Source organism: Oncorhynchus keta, chromosome 26 (assembly GCF_023373465.1).
Source record: "Oncorhynchus keta strain PuntledgeMale-10-30-2019 chromosome 26, Oket_V2, whole genome shotgun sequence".
In the NCBI taxonomy this organism is placed as follows: Eukaryota; Metazoa; Chordata; class Actinopteri; order Salmoniformes; family Salmonidae; genus Oncorhynchus; species Oncorhynchus keta.
Genome location: NC_068446.1, coordinates 10,829,081 through 10,850,690, shown reverse-complemented (window position 1 = coordinate 10,850,690; position 21,610 = coordinate 10,829,081). Strand labels below are relative to the sequence as shown.

Here is a 21,610-nt window from a genome sequence, read left to right as displayed (position 1 = left end):
TGTTAATCTAACTGCACTGTCCACTTTACAGTAGCTATTATAGTGAAAGAATATGAATGAAAGAATGCTATTGCTTGAGAGTGCACAGTTTAGAACATGGAAAGTTATTAATAAACAAATGATACAACATTTTGAACAGAAATGCAATGGTTCAGTGGATCAGTCATACACTTTGCACATACATTGCTTTCATCTAGTGGCCAAAATCTGAATTACACCTGGGCTGGAATAATACGTTATGTCCTTTCTCTTGCATTTCAACAATGATTGTACCAAAACAAATAACAAAGAACGGTTGTTTTTTTCTTTGTATTATCTTTTACCTGATCTATTGTGTTATATTACCCTACATTCCTTTCAAATTTCCACACATTTCAAATGGTACCAAAAATATGCATATCCTTGCTTCAGGGCCTGAGCTACAGACAGCTACAGACAGTTTTCAGGGCGAAAATTGAAATAAAATGGTGAATTCCTATTAACCAATCATACGGCGGTAAAATGCATCCAACGGTGGTACACACACACACTCGCTCAATGACGTATACTGTACACATACTTACATATACACACATACACACCTCTCTCCCTCTCTCACCACTTTCCCTCTCTCTGTAATATGCTATTTACTGAATTTTTCTCTCTCGCTGTCTCTCTGTGTGTCATTGTAAGATTTGGCCCGCTGGGTTATTTCTGTAAATTGTTGAGCAGTAACTCAAGTCTAATTAGATTTGACAGCTGTGTCGGAAGCTATAAGCACAAGTTACCCCGCAGCATCTCACCGCGAGTGTGTGTGTTTGTACGAGTGCGCATGTATGTGAGTATCTACACTCTGTTGTATCTCTCAGTTCCCCTTCTCTTTCTCGCCCTCCCCCTTCTCTCTTTCTCTCACTCTCCCTCTCTCTCTCTTTTGTAATGTGTGTGTGTGTTAATGTAATGATGCTCAACTCAGTGTGTGCTTGTGTGTGTGTGGACCTGGAGACGCTGGGCTCCTGCCTCCTCTCCTCCACTGCAGTGGTTTGGTCACATGATGAGCAGGACTATCACAGGACACTGATGTTCTTCTCCCCCCTCTTTGCCTCCTTTTCCTTCTTCTCGCCTCACCGTCTTCACCGTGTACAACCCGCACTCTCACTTTTAACAATCTCATCTCGTCTTATATTAATTTAACCCTCTATCTTCCTACCCCTCTCTCGTTCTCACACATCACCCTCCTCTATGTCTCCTTCTTCGTTCCTGTCCTTCTCTACTTCCTTGTTCTTATTATCTCACCTTAAACCTAATTGATCTTGTTGTCATACCTTTCCCCACCCCCCCTTTTCCTGCTACTTATTTATTTCTCTGCCTTCTCTCCTCTCCATTTATCCCCCCTCTTCTTACACATTCTTCCTCCTCCCCTTCTCCTCTTTCTACCTCCTCTTCACTTTATCTCTCCTGCCTTCCACATATTTTCTCTCTTTCGCCTCTCCATCCATTTACCTCTCCCTTTATCTCTCTCCCACCCTTCTCCTTCCACCATTCCTTCCACCCCACCCAATCACCTTATCTTTCTTCTTTCCTACTAATTTCTCTCCCTCCCTACCCTTTCTTCCCTCTCCCACCTCCTCACCCTTCTCTGTCGACCCTCCTTACCTTTTCTTACATGCCTCCTTGTCTACCCCCTCCCTCTGACCCATCCCCCCTATCTTTCTCCTCCTTCCCCTCTCTATCCCCCCTCTTCTTCCCCCTCCTCCTCTCCCCTCCAGATTCCAAGCAGAATGGCGATGCGGCCAATGCAGCCCTGGCTAATGAAGACTGCCCCACCATAGACATGGTGCTTGGGGAGGAGAGGAGTCCTGCTGCTGGGGGTCTGGGCACCGGCGGGAGCCGTGAGCGCTATCCCCATGACCGCGCCTGCTTCCTCCTCAGTACCGGAGAGTTCCGTGCTACAGACGGCAACGTGAGGAAAGGTATGCCAGGACAGGGTCAGGGCCGGGGTCAGAGTCAGGGGCTGCACTCCGCCATACCCAAGGGTTCAGTAGCTCGACACTCAGCAGCTCAACACTCACTGTGTGCTCATGACACTCCCATACACACATATACACACACACACACAAACGCGTACAGAACTAAACACTTCAGAGCTGGTTCAAGTACCTTAGGTCAAATACTTTCATTAAACTTAACAGTATTTGAGGTGCGTTTGATTCAGCTTTTTGTTTGTTTTTGAAACTATTCCATTGGTTCCATCGTACCAGGCAAATGTAATCAAGTGCATCTCTTGGAATTATTTGACTTCCAATTCACACAACACACACACACACACACTACGGAAACACTAGGTATTGCCCTACCACCTCTCCCCTGACCCCTCCCCCTTCTCATATTTCTCATAACCAATCATTTTGACTGACAGTCACAGACCCCGCCCACAATATCCACAGGCTGTTTTGAGCTGTCTCACGCTCCAGACATTCCTATATGAACTGGGTTATGACACATTATGGCATAAGTGAAATATCAATGGATTGATATTTTGTTGGACCAGTTCCCACATGCTGTATTCAATTACATTGGCACCCCACGTCTACTACTGTGTATGTAAATGTGCTGTGGTGCTTTCTAATGCCGTTCTGGACACTGGAGTTGTAAAATATCATATAGGTATTATTGCCTGAGTTTGGTACATATCAGTACATATCAGTACATATCAATAGTGCTCCATTGTAGCTCAGTTGGTTGAGCATGGTGCTTGCAATGCCTGTGTAGTGGGTTCAACCACCCATACGTAAAATTAATGCACACATGACTGTATGTCACTTTGGATGAAAACATCTGCTAAATGGCATTTATTATTATTATTAATTATATCGTTTTTCGACATACATGCACTTACAGGTATTCTATTTCAACCCACCGGTTTAGCTCTGCTTTTTCTTTCTTCAGCTTTAATGCACATTTTCACAGCCTGTTCTGAAATGAGATCTGTGTACGGAACGATCGCTGACTGAATAGCTATCACACTGCATCTGGCTGTCAATCTGTCTTCTACTGCCTGTAGTCATGCTATTTATCCTATCTATCTATCTACACTATATATACAAAAGTATGTGGACACACATTCAAATGAGTGGATTTGCCTATTTAATAAGTCACACATTGCTGACAGGTGTATAAAATCGAGCACACAGCCATGCAATCGCCATAGACAAACATTGGCAGTAGACTGTTCTTAATGAAGAGCTCAGTGACTTTCAATGTGGCACAGTCATAGGATGCCACCTTTCCAACAAGTCAGTTTGTCAAATTTCTGCCCTGCTAGAGTTGCCCGGTCAACTGTAAGTGCTGTTATTGTGCAGTGAAAACTAGGAGCAAATGGTAGGCCACACAAGCTCACAGAATGAGACTGCACAGTGCTAAAGAGCATAGCACATAAAAATAGTCTGTCCTCAGTTGCAACACTCACTACGGAGTTCCAAACTGCCTCTGGAAGCAACGTCAGCACAAGAACTGTTCATTAAGAGCTTCATGAAATGGGTTTCCATGGCCGAGCAGCCGCACACAGGCCTAAGATCACCATGCCAATGCCAAGCGTTGGCTGGAGTGGTGTAAAGCTAGGCATCATGGACTCTGGAGCAGTGGAAACTCGTTCTCTGGCAGAGGGGCTACCTGCCCATTATGCTTAGGAATAATGGTCTGGTGCTGTTTTTCATGGTTCGGGCCAGGCCGCTTCGTTCCAGTGAAGGGAATTCTTAACACTACCCCATACAATGACATTCTAGACGATTCTGTGCTTCCAACTTTGTGTCAGCAGTTTGGGGAAGGCCATTTGCTGTTTCAGCATGACAATGCCCCGCCCCTGTGCACAAAGTGAGGTCCAAACAGAAATGGTTTGTCGAGATCAGTGTGGAAGAACTGACCTTCACAGAGCCCTGACCTCAACCCCATCGAACACCTTTGGGATGAATTGGAACGCAGGCTGCGAGCCAGGCCTAGTTGCTCAGCATCAGTACTCGACCTCGCTGTGGCTGAATGGAAGCAAGTCTCCACAACAATGTTCCAACATCTAGTGGAAAGCCTTCCCAGAAGAGTGGAGGCTGTCCTAGCAGAAAATGGGGGACCAACTCCATATTAATGCCCATAAATGTTGGTATGATATGTTCAGTTGGTAGAGAAGACTGTAAGTCGCTTTGGATAAAAGCGTCTGTAAATGGCATATATTATATTATTATTATTCGAAGGTGTCCACATACTTTTGGTCATACTTTTGGTCATGTAGTATTTATCTGTATCTATCATCTATCTATCTGTATTGTGGCTCTCATTCTGGCTCTCATTTATTGGTCATGCTTTCTTCCTCTTTGTCTCTCTCTCTCCTCTCCACACCCTGTCTGCTTGCTATCGCTCCACCCATCCATTCATCCTCCTCTCCCCTCCTCTCCCCCTGCCCTCCATTTCTCCATGCTTTCTCACTGGACATCTTTTTTATTTACCTTGTACCACTCACCTGCTTCTTCTTTCACCTGACATCCCCATGGTTCTACCTCCAACAATTCAACCCCTTCCACCTGCTATTTTGAACCTCAACCTAAAACTAACCCCCCGCCCGGCCTACCCCCGACGTCCCCGATCCCAAATACACTCCTCTACAAACCCCACTCCAACACTCCCCTCACAACAAACACCAGACGCTGCAGCGGCCAGCCCGGCATCCCCTCCAGGAGAGGAGTGGTTCAAGCCGGAGGGGCCTCTGCTACAGCAGGACCTTAATGCAAAGTCAGCCTCCTCCTGGATCAAACCATAGCGAATCAGAGGTAACACAAAAGACACATACAGAAGTTTGGTTGAAAGCACAATGAGCAAACACACAGTAACACAGTAACATGGCAAGCGTGTGCATGCCCACACATCCGCACACACAAACCATAGAAAATTACACACACACATGAAGTAATATGCCCCCCCCCACACACACACACACACACACTCTTAATAGGTTGTATGTTTAAGAATGCATGACAGTTAATTGCTTCTTCCTTTAAAGCTTTAAGGTTTGGTTCAGCATTTTCATGGTATATTATGGTGGAGTAGGAGGGTAAATGTATGTGTGTTCGTGCTGGGGTCTGCACGTGCGTATGTGTTTGTGTGCGTGTTCATGCGCGGGTGCGTATGTGTGTGAGTGTGTGTGAGTGCGCAGGTGCGTGTGTGCATGTTTGTGTGTATGCATACAGTGCCCTCATGAATTGTTGGCACCCTGGGTGAATACTGTATGAACTCAAGAAGGCAGTGAAAAAATGTAATTGTTGTTTATCAGCTTGATCTTCCACTCAAAATATCATATGAATCGAACCTTTAATTGAGTTCAAATTGATCAAAGAAAAACAAATGGTCATCAATAAGTAAATATTTTATTAATAAACATGCATGTCACAATTATTGGCTCCCCTGCATTTAGTACTTGGTGCACCCTCCCATTGCCAAGATAACAGCTCTGAGTGTCACGTTCGTTGTAATGAGCGGACCAAGGCGCAGCGTGCATAGAGTTCCACATGTTTATTCAAATGAAACTCGCCAACAAAAACAGCAAACGAGATGTAAACGACTGGAGTGCTCACAGGCACTACACAAAAACAAGATCCCACAAACTAAAAGTGGAAAAAAGGCTGCCTAAGTATGATCCCCAATCAGAGACAACGATAGACAGCTGCCTCCGATTGGGAACCATACCCGGCCAACAAAGAAATAGAAAAACTAGAATGCCCACCCAAATCACACCCCGACCTAACCAAATAGAGAAATAAAAAGGCTCTCTAAGGTCAGGGCGTGGCACTGAGTCATCTCCTATAATGTTTGATGAGGTGGGAAAACACATAGGAAGGGATTTGAGACTATTCCTCCATACAGAAACTCTCCAGATCCTTCAGGGTCCTCGGTCCTCGCTTGTGGGCTCTCCTCTTCAGCTCACCCCACAGGTTTTCAATGGGGTTTAGGTCAGGGGACTGGGATGGCCGTTGCAAAAGCTTGATTCTGTGGTCAGTGAACCATTTTAGTGTGGATTCAGAGGTATGCTTTGGATTGTTGTCCTGCCGGACGACCCCGTTTTAGCCACCTGGTAGAGGCAGACAGGTTTTGGCCTAAAATATTCTGGTGCTTGATGGAGTCCATGATGCCATGTTTCCTAACAAGGTTCCCAGGGTCTTTGGAAGTAAAACATCCCCACAACATCACAGATATATAGCAAATATAGCAAACTCCAGGCACTTACGTTTGTAGTTTGGTGACAGCAGAGGCGGCAACCCTTCCAAATAACTTGTTGGCATAAAGGTGGCATCTAATTGTAGTTTTTGAGAGTTGGTGTCCCCAAGATGTGGCCAACTTTGGCAATTCTCCAACTGTGATCCTTGGAGATTTTCGTGCCTCTTGAACCGTCCTTCTCACTCTGTGTGGGGTCAAAATAAACTTGCGTCCTCTTCCAAGCAGGATTATCACTGCATCAGTTGTTTTTCATTTCTTAATTATTGCCCTAATAGTGGAAATGTGTATTATCAGGGTTGTAGCTATCATTTTATAGCCATTGCCAGATTTGTAAAAGGTCAACAACTTTTTTAAATTGTATTTTTAATCTTATTTCATTTGTGTGTTCTCTGGCCTTTCCCATGTTGATTTATGACTAAGGGAGTTTAGCTGGTGTGTCGCCATCCAAGTGAAATTGAAAGTCATGGAAGGACCACTTAAGAGTTCCCAAAGAGTCAGATGAACTTTAAAAAGTAATATCTTAACCGGAATATTCCTTACATTAATTCGATTTTGTTCCTAAGAATTTCTAGGGGTGCCAATAATTGTGACAAGCATGTTTTTGAATAAAATTATTATTTTTTGATGAATTTTTATTATTATTTTTAAATGTTAAAAAAAAACTCAATTACAGGTCAGATTCATATGATATTTTGAGTGTAAATTAAAGCTGATAAACAATGACATTCACAGTCTTTTTTCTTCATATTTGCCTAGGGTGACAATCATTCAGGAGGGCAGTGTACATCAACGTATGTTTGGAAATGTATGTGTTTACCCACATTTAACACAGTTCAACCCCAACTATGGCTTAGCCTTTGGTCAATTACATTCAGTTCTGCACTTAACCTTACATTACACACACAGACAGACGCACAACCTCCATTTCTGCCCTCCGGATGACCCCAAACCCCCTCTCAGTTCCTGCAGACCAGTGTAGTCCTCTCTCTCTCCCCCACTCTCTATTCTCTCTCTCTTCTCTCGCTCTTACTCAACCTTCTCCTCTCTCTCTCTCTCTCTCACCACCAAAACGCCACAACCGTTTTCCACTGAGGGGTGAGAGAATGTGCCCTGAGCGAATGGGGCCGATTAGACCTACATGACTCATTGGATCCAATAGAGGGAGAAAGAGAGGAAGAAAGAGAGGAGCCGGGCTTAATTGTGCAATGGGAGGCTAAATGGCGTTATGTAACGTGATGTGAGCGATATGATGGCCACCCCCACCTCCCCCTCCTCATCTCTTCCCTCCCTCCATCCTTCCTTCCCTCCTTCCCAGAGACCTCGCCTGCGATCTCAGCCCAGGCCTCCATTCAAATTCACCCTCTCAGAACTCCTCCACACACACACAACACACAGGATTTCTCACCACATGTACTTGAAGCCTACCCCTCGACTCCCCGTCTTAGAGCCCTGTTACACACCATAAACTGAGCCCTTCATGACCCATTTGACCAATTAAACCACTACACAACGCTACCAACATAACACAAGATTCTGATCGGGAGTCTGTGGTTGTGAATGAGCTACGGTACATGTGTTTGGCTGTGGATGTCCCTCAGTCCATCGGTTAGTTCTGTGTGTATATGTGTGTGTGTGTGTGTGTGTGTGTGTGTGTGTGTGTGTGTGTGTGTGTGTGTGTGTGTGTGTGTGTGTGTGTGTGTGTGTGTGTGTGTGTGTGTGTGTGTGTGTGTGTGTGTGTGTGTGTGTGTGTGTGTGTGTGTGTGTGTGTGTGTCGGCTGCGATGCTAGCCCTCTGTTCTCTGCAATGAGTGTGTGCGTTTGTGAGTATGTGTGTTAGGACCACCATGGAGAGGAGGGTGGGGTTGTGAGGGGGGCCATGTCTTCTGACGTGTCTGTTGTTGTCTCCCTCCTCAGGTTGTGTCGTGTCATGCGTTTGTATGTCGGCTCTTGTTGCTCTGTGTTACACTTGTCTGTCTGTCTGTCTGTCACTGTCCTCTCCCCGGTCTCTGTCCGTCCGTCTGTCCGTGGTGTGTCCTGTGTTTTCCTTTGTGCTCCCTGTGTTTTTGTTGTCGTTCTTGTTTTGTGTTGCCGTGTCCTCTTCTCACTCCTGTGGCTCTTTACTCTGGTGTCTCCTCTCGCCTTACTCAGAGACACCAGTACAACTGCCATGTTTAGCCGTGTACAACCAGTCACACAAACAATACACAAATCCAGGATACTGTATAATCCCATACACAATTGGAGAATTCTGAGAGAAAAAACTGTGACTCATTTAAATCCAGATGATTAAACCAAATCAGTGTTAACATGTTTGTGTCTATATAAACTGGTAGCAGAGTAAAGGCCACTGGTGTGTTATGGTTCATTTCTTGAAGTGAAAGCTGGTTACTTCTCTCCCTTTCTGGAATTGCCCTCCACTCTGAGGTGACCAAAACATTGTTTCATCACAGTACCAGGGGGGTGCCCAGGCCCTATGTGCTAGTCCAGAGTCAGTCCTCTCCATTCTCCTTTACAACCCTAAACCAAGACTGACTCTGGATCAGATCTTATGCCTGCTCCCTAATCACCACAAATGTCCCTATACGAGTGGCATTGACTCAAGCTGACGTAGTCTATACAGCAGTAGACCTATGAATGTTAGTGGCTGGAGTGGGGGATGCATTTGGCTGTGCTGAAACACTGTTCACAAGTTTTTATTATTTTATTATTTTAACCTTTATTTAACTAGGCAAGTGTGTTAAGAACAAATTCTTATTTTCAATGACGGCCTAGGAACAGTGGGTATGCCTATTCAGGGTATGCCTATTCAGGGGCAGAACGACAGATTTGTACCTTGTCAGCTCGGGGGTTTGAACTTGCAACCTTCCGGTTACTAGTCCAACGCTCTAACCACTAGGCTATCCTGCCGCCCCATCTAGTGCTTTTTAAGGTGTGTCTTTTAGTGGGAGAGCACTGAGGCCAGGCGAGATCAAAACATATAGGTCTAGTCTAGATACTGTACACACTTTGGGAATGAATGGCTTACCGGCACTGGGCAGGTGTATAGCGCACCCCTCCACACACACAGTGTTACACACAGACACAGACAGACTGGCAGACAGACAGATAGATAGACTGGCAGACAGACAGACAGACTGGCAGACAGACAGACAGACTGGCAGACAGACAGACAGACTGGCAGACAGACAGACAGACAGACAGACAGACAGACAGACAGACTGGCAGACAGACAGACAGACAGACTGGCAGACAGACTGATTTACAAGCAGACAGACAGACAGTCAGACCGACCCACCAACCAACAGACAGACTTACAACCAGACCGACAGACGGACCAACCATCAGACGGACCAACCATCAGACGGACCAACCATCAGACGGACCAGACAGACAGACAGACAGACAGACAGACAGACAGACAGACAGACAGACAGACAGACAGACAGACAGACAGACAGACAGACAGCTACTTGCAGTGCTAGGTAAGTGACGGTAGTAGCCGTACGGTCTGTGGTGACGAGCTGACTGGTGTTAGTGGTGGTTAGTGTGTTGAGCCACAGCCGCTGACGGCCCTGTAATAATAATAATAGAAGCTTCATCCACACTCTAAAAGCAAAAAAAGACATCCTCCAAAAGCGCCCCAAAATGGCTGCCGGCCTTCCGCTTTTAAAGTGGGATATAGTGCTTTAAACCTCCCCTTCTTCTTCCTCCTCCTCCTCCTTCTGGCGCTTCTCATTTGTTTCTGTGCCCAGAGTGGTTCTGCTGGTTAATGGCTTTATTTTATTGTGGTTTATTTTATAACACGTGCAGCTTTGACCTCTGTTGACAAATGCTAAAGTGCAGAGGACAGGAGAGGTTAAAACTTGGAGGCTTGGGCTCCTTATGTATATACCCTGCATCCCAATATCTTTCCTGACTCCTGAAGTGTGCACTTGTTCACTCCCTCTCATGGATTTAAAAGAAAAAGATTGGTATGCCTCAAACATATGGTGGAAACTCTGTCCAATGCTTTTCAAATGCGCTGGGGGAAGCACAAGCTTACACTTCAGGAGAAAGGACATATTGGGAAGCAGCCTTTCTCTCCCTCTCTATTTAATATTTTCCTGTGATAAATATTGTATAGTTGTAATAGTGTAATTGGTGTGTTTGAGGGTGTGTGTGGATATTGTGTTGTGTTTTATGTACAATGATGTGTGTATAATTTGTTTATTGGTGGTTATTAGTTTCCTGTCTGTTAATGTACTGTGGGGTTTTCTTGTGAGTTTTATTTTATTTTCCCCTCCTTTCCTCTCATACTCTCTCTCTCTCTCATTCTGTGTCTCCTTTTTTTCCTTATTTCCCACTATTGCCAAGGAAACAGTGGAAGAGAGCATTCTGGGACGTTTGTGCAAAGCATTCTGGGTTAGATTATTAAAATAATTCTTTAATTTTAATAATATGTAAATATGTTGTACTAGTAAGTAATCAAATCAGATAATACTACATGTAGTCATCAAACCATGCTCCCACAATGCACTGAGTTCAAGTTGTATTATTATTATTATTATTTATTCTACAGTGTTTGTTTATCATTTTACTATTTTTCTTTTTATTCTCATCATGTACTATTAATTAGAATGTATTATTTGGCGAAAGACAAATCCTATCCCTATTAACCCTAAAGCAGACAGCAGACAGCAGTGCAGCATCAGCCCTCAGGACTCTTATTGGAGCAAAGTGGCTTTGTCCTGTAAGAGCTGATCCGGGGCCAGGGTGAATCTCCTCCCTAAGGTTTCCTAGTGGAGCAGAGTGCCTTTGTCCTGTAAGAGCTGATCCAGGACCAAAGTGTTCCCCTGAGAGCAGCTTGAGTGGCACTTACGGTCTGTCAGGCTCTCTGCTTTTAAAACACTGGAGTAGTCCAGGAGTGCTTCCAAAATGGCACCCTATTCCCTATGCAGTTAACTACCCTCAATGTGCACTGGTTAAAAGTAGTGCACAATATAGGGAATAGGGTGCCATATTTGACTGGAGTGGGTTTGTTTAGAATTAGTGGTCTGTTCAATTAATCTCTCTCATGTGCGCTGTTCCAGTTGATCTCTTCTACCATTGATTTCCCCCCGTAGACACAAAGCACCACCGCCATTAGGCTGTTGCTCTCTCTGTGCTGCACTCGGAATCATTGATGGACAGAAGGAGATGCCGTTCCACAATGGTGTTCTGTCTCTCTCTCTCTTCCCCTCTCCCTATTTCTCTCTCTGCTTCTCACTCTCCCTCTCCCTCTTTGTCTCTTTGCCACTTTGTACCCCCCTCTCCCACTCCCTTTCTCCCCTGGAGGTCTATATAGCTGGGTATGTGCTGCAGTGAGGTTAAAACTGCAGATCAAAGACAAAGATAATATTGCACTTATATTGCTAATATTGACCATTGAACAACAGCTAATCTAAAAAAAAAATGATGCTGTACCTGACAATACGCGCTCAACCCCCCTCGATCTAAACCAATAGGATGTCTTTTAGAATCAGCAGGTGAAAATACTGTATGCAAAATCAAGCAGGCACGATTATGCATAATGTCAACAAATAGACTTGGATATACTTTATTTTATTGAACCTTTATTTAACTAGGCAAGTCAGTCAAGAACAAATTCTTATTTACAATGACGGCCTACCAAAAGGCAAAAGGCCTCCTGCGGGGACGGGCTGGGTATAAAAATACAAAAAATAAGTAATAAATATAGGACAGAACGCACATCACGTCAAGAGAGACAACACAACACTACATAAAGAGAGACCTAAGACCACAACATAGCAAGGCAGCAACACATGACAACACAGCATGGTACGGAGCAACACTACATGACAACAACATGGTAGCAACACAACATGGTAGCAACACAACATGGTAGCAACACAACATGGTAGCAACACAACATGGTAGCAGTACAAAACATGGTACAAACATTATTGGGCACAGACAACAGCACAAAGGGCAAGAAGGTAGGGACAACAATACATCACGCAAAGCAGCCACAACTGTCATTAAGAGTGTCCACGTGAGTCTTTGAATGAAGAGATTGAGATAAAACTGTCCAGTTTGAGTGTTTGTTGCAGTTCGTTCCAGTCGCTAGCTGCAGTGAACTGAAAAGTGGAGCTACACAGGGATGTGTGCTCTTTGGGGACCTTTAACAGAATGTAACTGGCAGAACAGGTGTTGTATGTGGAGGATGAGGGCTGCAGTAGATATCTCAGATAGGCGGGAATGAGGACTAAGAAGGTTTAATAAATAAGCATCAACCAGTGGGACTTACGACGGGTATATAGAGATGATCAGTTTACAGAGGAGTATAGAGTGCAGTGATGTGTCCTATAAGGAGCATTGGTGGCAAATCTGATGGCCGAATGGTAAAGAACATCTAGCCGCTCGAGAACACCCTTACCTGCCGATCTATAATTTAAGTCTCGTAATCTAGCATGGGTAGGATGGTCATCTGAATCAGGGTTAGTTTGGCAGCTAGGGTGAAAGAGGAGCGATTATGATAGAGGTACCAAGTATAAATGTAACTTTAGCCTGCAGCTTTGATATGTGCTGAGAGAAGGACAGTGTACCGTCTAGCCATACTCCCAAGTACTTGTATGAGGTTATGACCTTAAGCTCTAAACCCTCAGAAGTAGTGACCACACCTGTGGGGAGTGGTGCATTCTTCTTACCACACCACATGACCTTTGTTTTGGAGGTGTTCAGAACAAGGTTAAGGGCAGAGAAAGCTTGTTGGACACTAAGAAAGCTTTGTTGTAGAGTTTTTAACACAAAATCCGGGGAGGGACCAGCTGAGTATAAGACTGTATCATCTGCATATAAATGGATGAGAGAGCTTTCTACTGCCCGAGCTATGTTGTTGATGTAAATTTGAGGAGAGTGTGAAGCCTAGGATCAAGCCTTGGTGTACTCCCTTGATGACAGGCAGTGGCTGAGACAGTAGATTTTCTGACTTTATACACTGCACAGAGAGAGGTAAGTTAGCAAACCAGGCCAAAGACTCCTCAGAGACACCAATACTCCTTAGCCGGCCCACATGAATGGAATGGTCTACCGTATCAAAAGCTTTGACCAAGTCAATAAAAATAGCAGCACAACATTGTTTAGAATCAAGGGCAATGGTGACATCACTGACGACCTTTAAGGTTGCGGTGACCGATCCATAACCTGAGCGGAAACCAGATTGCATACCAGAGAGAATAATATAGACAGCAAGAAAGCCAGTCAGTTGATTATTGACAAGTTTTTCCAACACTTTTGATAAACAGGGCAAAATAGAAATAGGCCTATAACAGTTAGGATCAGCTTGATCTCTCCTTTAAATAAGCAATGGGAACCTCCCCAGAAAGGAGAGAGAGGTTAAAAAGGTTGGAGATAGGCTTGGCGATGAGTCAAATAGGAATCCTGACTTAATGAAGTGGTGATTAATTAAAGAGCTCAGCCATGTGCTTCTTGTCAGTAACAACCACATCATCAACTTTAAGGGACATGGGCAGCTGTGAGGAGGAGGGTTTATTCTCTAGGTCTTTAACCGTTTTCCAGAATTTATTGGGGTTAGAACTGCTCCTGAAAGTAACTAACTTTGGCCTTCCGGATAGCCTGAGTGCACTTATTTCTCATTTGCCTGAACGAGAGCCAGTCAGCTTGAGTAAGCGTGGGCTGAGCCTTTAGCCAAATGCAATTCTTGAGGTGGAGTAACTCTGCAAGATCACTGTCGAACCAGGGGCTGATCCTTTTTTGAATTCTCATTTTCTTTATGGGGGGTGTTTGTTAGCAATACTACTGAAAATATATATCTTTTTAAAAGGTCCAAGCGTCTTCGACAGAGGGGATCAAGCTGATTCTATACCATTTTACAGAGGCCAGTTCATGAAGGAAGGATTGCTCATTAAAGTTTTTTAGCAAGCGTCTATGACAAATCAGGACAGGTCGTTTCACTGAGCAGCCATTACAAACACAGGCTGTAAAAACAGCGATCACTAAGGTCATTACAGAAAACACCAGACTGATACCTATCAAATCAAATCAAATCCAATTTTATTTGTCACATACACATGGTTAGCAGATGTTAATGCGAGTGTAGCGAAATGCTTGTGCTTCTAGTTCCGACAATGCAGTAATAACCAACAAGTCATCTAACTAACCATTCCAAAACTACTGTCACAGTGTAAGGGGATAAAGAATATGTACATAAAGATATATGAATGAGTGATGGTACAGAGCAGCATAGGCAAGATACAGTAGATGGTATCGAGTACAGTATATACATATGAGATGAGTATGTAAACAAAGTGGCATAGTTAAAGTGGCTAGTGATACATGTATTACATAAGGATGCAGTAGATGATATAGAGTACAGTATATACGTATGCATATGAGATGAATAATGTAGGGTATGTAACATTATATAAGGTAGCATTGTTTAGAGTGGCTAGTGATATATTTTACATCATTTCCCATCAATTCCCATTATTAAAGTGGTTGGAGTTGAGTCAGTGTCAGTGTCAGTGTGTTGGCAGCAGCCGCCAGTGTGTTGGCAGCAGCCACTCAATGTTAGTGGATTATTTGTGAGGATAACATCAAGAAGAGTAGCCTTTTCTGGGTGTTTGGAGTCATACTTTGTGGGATTGGTAATAATCTGAGAAAGATTTAAGGGGTCCCATTGCTTTAGGACTTGGTCAGGTGGTTTAAGCATGTCCCAGTTTAGGTCACCTAGCAGTACAAATTCAGACTAAGTGTAAGGGGCCAGGAGAGAGTTTAGGGTACGGGCCGGTGCTGATGGAGGACGGTAGCACCCAGCAACAGTCAACAAAGTGCTATTTGAAAGTTTAATACTTAAAACCAGCAAATCGAATTGTTTGGGGACAGACTTGGTGGAGACAATCGAGCACTGAAGGTGTTCCTTGGTAAAGATTGCCCCTCGCCCAGCTTTGGAAGATCTGTCTTGCCGAAAAAGGTTATAACCAGAAAGGTTAACATCAGTATTCAAAACACTCTTCCTTAGCCACGTCTCAGTAATGACCAACACATCTGGATTGGAGCTATGAACCCACACTTTCAATTGATCCATTTTAGGTAATAAGCTTCTAGTTTTAACATGCAGAAGACACAGGCTTTTACGGGAGCAGAAATCAGTGAAGCAGATATCAGAGCACAAGTCAGAATTGGGGCTAGCTACAGTAGATGGGCCAGGGTGTACATGCACATTTCCAGATATCATCAACAGTAATACAATCAAGGCACGGCAGAGGACAGGGAGAGCTCTGCAGTGCTAATTTATGATATCTGAATGTGCATCAGATGGCTACAAGATCATATTGTACAGCAATTTCATCAGGTAACATGAATACAAAGCCAGCGAGAGGTGGTTCGAATGGGATGGGAGGCCAAACGTCTGTGTAACCAATAGAGATTAACTTCTTGCGTCGAGCCATCCCGGATCCGGTATCGTGACTACAGCCTCAAGCTCATTACCATAATGCAACGTTAACTATTCATGAAAATCGCAAATGAAATTAAATTAATCTATTTTCTCTCAAGCTTAGCCTTTTGTTAACAACACTGTCATCTCAGATTTTCAAAATATGCTTCTTAACCATTGCAAAACAAGCATTTGTGTAATAGTATTGATAGCTAGCGTAGCATTTAGAGTAGCATTTAGCGTTAGCATTCAGCAGGCAACATTTTCACAAAAAACAGAAAAGCATTCAAATAAAATCATTTACCTTTGAAGAACTTCGGATGTTTTCAATGAGGAGACTCAGATAGCAAATGTTCAGTTTTTCCTGAAAGATTATTTGTTTAGGACAAATCGCTACGTTTTCTGCGTCACGTTTAGCTACGAAAAAAAACCTGTATCCAGGATTGTGTAAATCTATCCGCAAGCTCATTAGCATAACACAACGTTAACTATTCATGAAAATCGCAAATGAAATGAAATTAATCTATTTGCTCTCAAGCTTAGCCTTTTGTTAACAACACTGTCATCTCAGATTTTCAAAATATGCTTTTGAACCATAGCTAAACAAGCATTTGTGTAACAGTATTGATAGCCTAGCATAGGATTATGCCTGGCTTTCAGCATGCAACATTTTCACAAAAACCAGAAAAGGATTCAAATAAAATTATTTACCTTTGAAGAACTTCAGATGTTTTCAATGAGGAGACTCTCAGTTAGATAGCAAATGTTCCGTTTTTACAAAAACGATTATTTGTGTTGACAAATCGCTCCGTTTTGTTCATCACGTTAGGGTAAGAAAAAATGTAAAAATGTAAAAAAAAAATTAAGTCATTGAAACAAATTTTTTTTCTCCAAATTAACTCCATAATATCGACAGAAACATGGCAAACCGATGTTTAGAATCAATCCTCAAGGTGTTTTTCACATATCTATTGACGATAAATCCTTCGTGGCAGTTGACTTCCTCTTCTGAAGAAATGGAACGCGCATGGACCTACAGATTACGCAATAATTTCGACACAGGACACCGGGCGGGACACCAGGTAAATGTAGTCTCTTATGGTCAATCTTCCAATGATATGCCTACAAACACGTCACAATGCTGCAGACACCTTGGAGAAACAACACAAAGGGCAGGCTCATTCCTGGCGCATTGACAGCCATATAAGGAGACATTGGAACACAGCGCCTTCAGAATCTGGGGCATTTCCAGTATGAAACTTCATCTTGGTTTCGCCTGTAGCATTAGTTCTGGGGCACTCACAGATAATATCTTTGCAGTTTTGGAAACGTCAGAGTTTTGTCTTTCCAAAGCTGTCAATTCCATGCATAGTCGAGCATCTTTTCGTGACAAAATATCTTGTTTAAAACAGGAACGTTTTTTATCCAAAAATTAAAAGAGCGCCCCCTATCTCGAAGAGGTTAATTAAGAGTCCAGAGTGTGGGAACAAACATTGTTCGTAGTCAACAAAGCATGCAGGAGTCATGAGGCAAATAGCAAAATGCACAATCATTAAAAAATATATATACAACGACATGGGGCTAGCCATTGTGAGTTACCTGTACCAGACAGGGGGAGACAGTAAACAGATCGCATGTGACAGTGACATAGAGTCTGCATTATGTCAACAAATAGACTGGGATATACTGCATGTGACAGTGAGTCCTGGGGTGTGTGTTTGTGTGTGTGTGTGTGTGTTATTTATTGTCATATCTCGGTCATTGACGCCAAAATGGAATAATTTCTACTGTATATACTCTGGTCATCCTGTGTATATACAGAACATATGTGTAACATACATCTAAGGGCTATGTTCAGTGTCAGTACGTTGAATATTCCCATAATAGTGAACTAACCCTTTTCACATCAGGGAATATTTCTCTGTCTGTCCTGTCCCTGCCCCTCTCTCTTTCTCTCCATTTTACTATTTTTCCCTCTTTCTCTCTTCCACCATTCCCCCCCCTCTCTCTCTTTCTCCCTCAATCTCTCTTCTCTGCCCTCCCTCCCTATTTCTCGCTCTATCTTTTTCTCTCTTTTCCGCCCCCATTCTCTCTCTCTCTCTCTTTCATCTCTTTCTTTCTCTCTTTTTCTCTCTCTGTCATTGGCCACTATCAAGGTACATGCAATATGCATGAGGAAAAGAACAGTAGGATTAGATTCTTCAGGAGGAGATATAGTAGGTTCATTCATTCATCTATAGCGCCCCTCTCCCTCTCCCCATCGTAAGTAATGTGTGTTCAGCATGTGTGTTCATATATGTGTCCATGTGACATAGCAGAGAGCTGGCCATCTAGGCCCCAGTGTGGTTTCTTATGAATCAACTCAATGTTGTTTGGGGATATGGTGTTTGTGTGTTAAAACGTGGTTCAGTATTTCATGCTATGTCTGATACATACAGATGTTCTACTGTATGTATGGTTACTGTGTCAATTGTGTTGTTTTCTGTCATACATCCATAAATGTGAAAAATGTGTTTCAAATATTGCCCCAGGTGATTACAAATCTACATGTTGTTTCGTAATGTGACATAACAATAATCAGCCAATGCAAATATATCATCATTTATATATAATACTAAAAAAGTGGGAAAGTAATAAGAAACATTTATGCAAATTAAATCTATACATTTAAATTTACTATACTTTGGCCGTTTAAAACCATGTATAGTACAGTTGAAATCGGAAGTTTACTTACCAAATACATTTAAACTCAGTTTTTCACAATTCCTGACATTTAATCCTAGTAAAAATTCCCTGTCTTAGGTCAGTTAGGATCACCACTTTATTTTAAGAATGTGAAATGTCAGAATAATAGGAGAGATAATCATTTATTTCAGATTTGATTTCTTTCATCACATTCCCAGTGGGTCAGAAGCGTGCTCGCACACGCTTTTTTCAGTTCTGCCCACAAGTGTTCTATAGGATTGAGGTCAGGGCTTTGTGATGGCCACTCCCAATACCTTGACTTTGTTGTCGTTAAGCCATTTTGCCACAACTTTGGAAGCATGCATGGGGTCATAGTTCATTTGGAAGACCCATTTGCGACCAAGCTTTAACTTCCTGACTGATGTCTTGAGATGTTGCTTCAATATCTCCACATAATTTTCCTACCTCATGATGCCATCTATTTTGTGAAGTGCACCAGTCCCTTCTGCAGCAAAACACCCCCACAACATGATGCTACCACCTCCGTGCTTCGCGGTTGGGATGGTGTTCTTCGGCTTGCAAGCCTCCCCCTTTTTCCTCCAAACATAATGATGGTTGTTATGGCCAAACAGTTATATTTCTGTTTCATCAGACCAGAGGACATTTCTCCAAAAAGTACATTCTTTGTCCCCATGTGCAGTTGTAAACCGCACTCTGGCTTTTTTTATGACAGTTTTGGAGCAGTGGCTTCTTCCTTGTTGAGCAGCCTTTCAGGTTATGTCGATATAGGACTCGTTTTACTGTGGATATAGATATTTTGTACCTGTTTCCTCCAGCATCTTCACAAGGTCCTTTGCTGTTGTTCTGGGATTGATTTGCACTTTTCGCACCAGAGTACCTTCATCTCTAGGAGACAGAACGCGTCTCCTCCCTGAGTGGTATGACGGCTGCGTGGTCCCATTGTGTTTATACTTGCGTACTATTTTTTGTACAGATGAACGTGGTACCTTCAGGTGTTTGGAAATTGCTCTCAAGGATGAACCAGACTTGTGAATGTCTACAATTTTTTTCTGAGGTCCCGGCTGATATCTTTAGATTTTCCAATGATGTCAAGCAAAGAGGCACTGAGTTGGAAGGTAGGCCTTGAAATACATCCACAGGTACACCTCCAATTGACTCAAATGATGTCAATTAGCCTATCCAAAGCTTCTAAAGCCATGACATAATTTTCTGGAATTTTCAAGCTGTTTAAAGGCACAGTCAATTTAGTGTATGTTAACTTCTGACCCACTGGAATTGTGATACCGTGAACTTTAAGTGAAGTAATCTGTCTGTAAATAATTGTTGGAAAAATGACTTGTGTCATGCACAAAGTAGATGTCCTAACCGACTTGCCAAAACTATAGTTTGTTAACACGAAATTTGTTGAGTGGTTGAAAACTTAGATTTAATGACTCCAACCTAAGTGTTTGTAATCTTCCGACTTCTGCTGTATATTCATGTATTTAAGCTGCTTTTATTTAATGCCACAGTGAATATACAGTGATAGATACTACAGTGATATCACAGTAATATTACAGTGATATATTACTACAGTGATACCACAGTGATACTACACTAATACCACAGTGATACGATACTACAGTGGTATTGTACCACAGTGATACTACAGTCATACTACTATAGTGATAGTACAGTTGTATTACAGTGATACTACACTAATACTACAGTGATACTACAGTTGTACTACAGTATTTCTACAGCACACATATTATTGAACTATATTGCTACAAAGGTATTTACTGCACAATACTGGTGTATAGAGCCTATACAGTATCTGACATCAACTACCTGAGCATGGATATTTATTTACATCCACTACCAATGATCCAAACACTAGATATAATACAAAAAGGCTGCCATAACAAATTATATAACAACTCTGATATTGGAAACCTTATCTACATGTAGATTTGTGCTGGGGGAAATATTTGTCCCCTTGTTCCCCCCCCCCCTCTCAGACTAACTTCCATGTTCCGTTCCATCCCATCCCCAGGACATCCCCAGTCATTGCACCTGCGTAGCATAACTAAAGTTTGACCTGAGGTACGTACAACCGACTAGCTTCCTGCCCTCCTCCTCTGTAGCACTATCAAGCTGACCCAAACCATGCTGTGCTGGCTCAGATTACCTCTTTTCACATTGTCCATTCCAGCAGAGTTCCAGCAACTGTAGTGGATGCGTAACCACTAACCATGCCAGCGCAGTACAGCTTGGTTGGACTCGGCTCTGTTTGGCTCGGTAGTGTGAAAAGGGTATAGGAGGAACAAGCTGGTATGTCACGGCTTTGGCAGGAACAGTGCTGCATTCTGCTGCGTTAAACAACCAGGCTTTGCTGTAAAGCCATGTAGAGTGGCGTGAATGTGTTCAACCTGATATATGTAAGGATGTAATGCAAGAATGGAGTAGAATTACATACATTAGCGTTTACAAATCTAAAAGTGAATTCAAGTTGATTTTAAAAAAAATACTCTTAGATTTAATAGCATTGATAATCTTTGATAGTGATGCACAATGCATGTTTTACAGCAAGAAATCTTTGGCAATGCATATAGATCACATACTAGCGTGCCAGTTTTAAATCATCTTGTTTTATGGCGTGCTCCGTGTGTGTGTGCGTGCGTGCGTGCGTTTGAGTGTGTGTGTGAGAATACAGCATGCATTTGTGTCAAAAATGAAGCTATGAAACAGAGTTAAGTTCTTCTGAGTGTCAATCAAACAATAAGTTCCTGATAAAGTCAATAAAAAAAGTGAGTTGAGTATTCAAAAAGAGATCATACTTGTACCGTTTATTGGCTCATTTATTATAATTATTATATTATTATTTTGCTCTCTTTGTTGATATTTATGGTCTGACATTTTTTGTGATAATTTAATGAACTATTTTTTTGCTTGTACTTCTATCTCTCTGTCTCTTTCTCTCTGTCACCTAGTTGTGAGGTGCATGTTGCATGGTGTGTTGGATGCTGTGAAGGAGGTGATCTGGGTAACGTTAGATGAACAGTATGGCCAATAGCCATTAGCCAATCAAACTGTCACTACCAACCACATATTCGCTTATCTATCCATTGTATTTACACATAGCCTAGTTCTAAGTCATTATATAGGGCCGGGAGTTTTGTCCAGACCACCTGATCCGACCAAGAAAAACCCAAGGCTCTAGTTCAGAGTTATAAATCCTGTGACCTGACCAAGG

At 42.7% G+C, this 21,610-nt stretch overlaps 1 protein-coding gene across 5 annotated transcripts in view; it reads left to right on the top strand.

Annotated features, from left to right (window-relative positions):
- LOC118358914 (potassium voltage-gated channel subfamily C member 1-like) overlaps positions 1 to 21,610 on the top strand; it is a 133,871-nt gene that overhangs the window by 90,352 nt on the left and 21,909 nt on the right. For 3 of the 5 annotated variants that reach the window (XM_052480223.1, XM_052480222.1, XM_052480220.1), the window contains exon 3: positions 1,746 to 1,949. In XM_052480223.1, the coding sequence (XP_052336183.1) occupies positions 1,746 to 1,949 (204 nt within the window). Of the gene's footprint in view, positions 1 to 1,745; positions 1,950 to 4,667; positions 4,784 to 20,410; positions 21,182 to 21,610 lie in introns of those variants that run through there. The other 2 variants (XM_052480221.1, XM_052480225.1) reach the window with 2 other exon arrangements.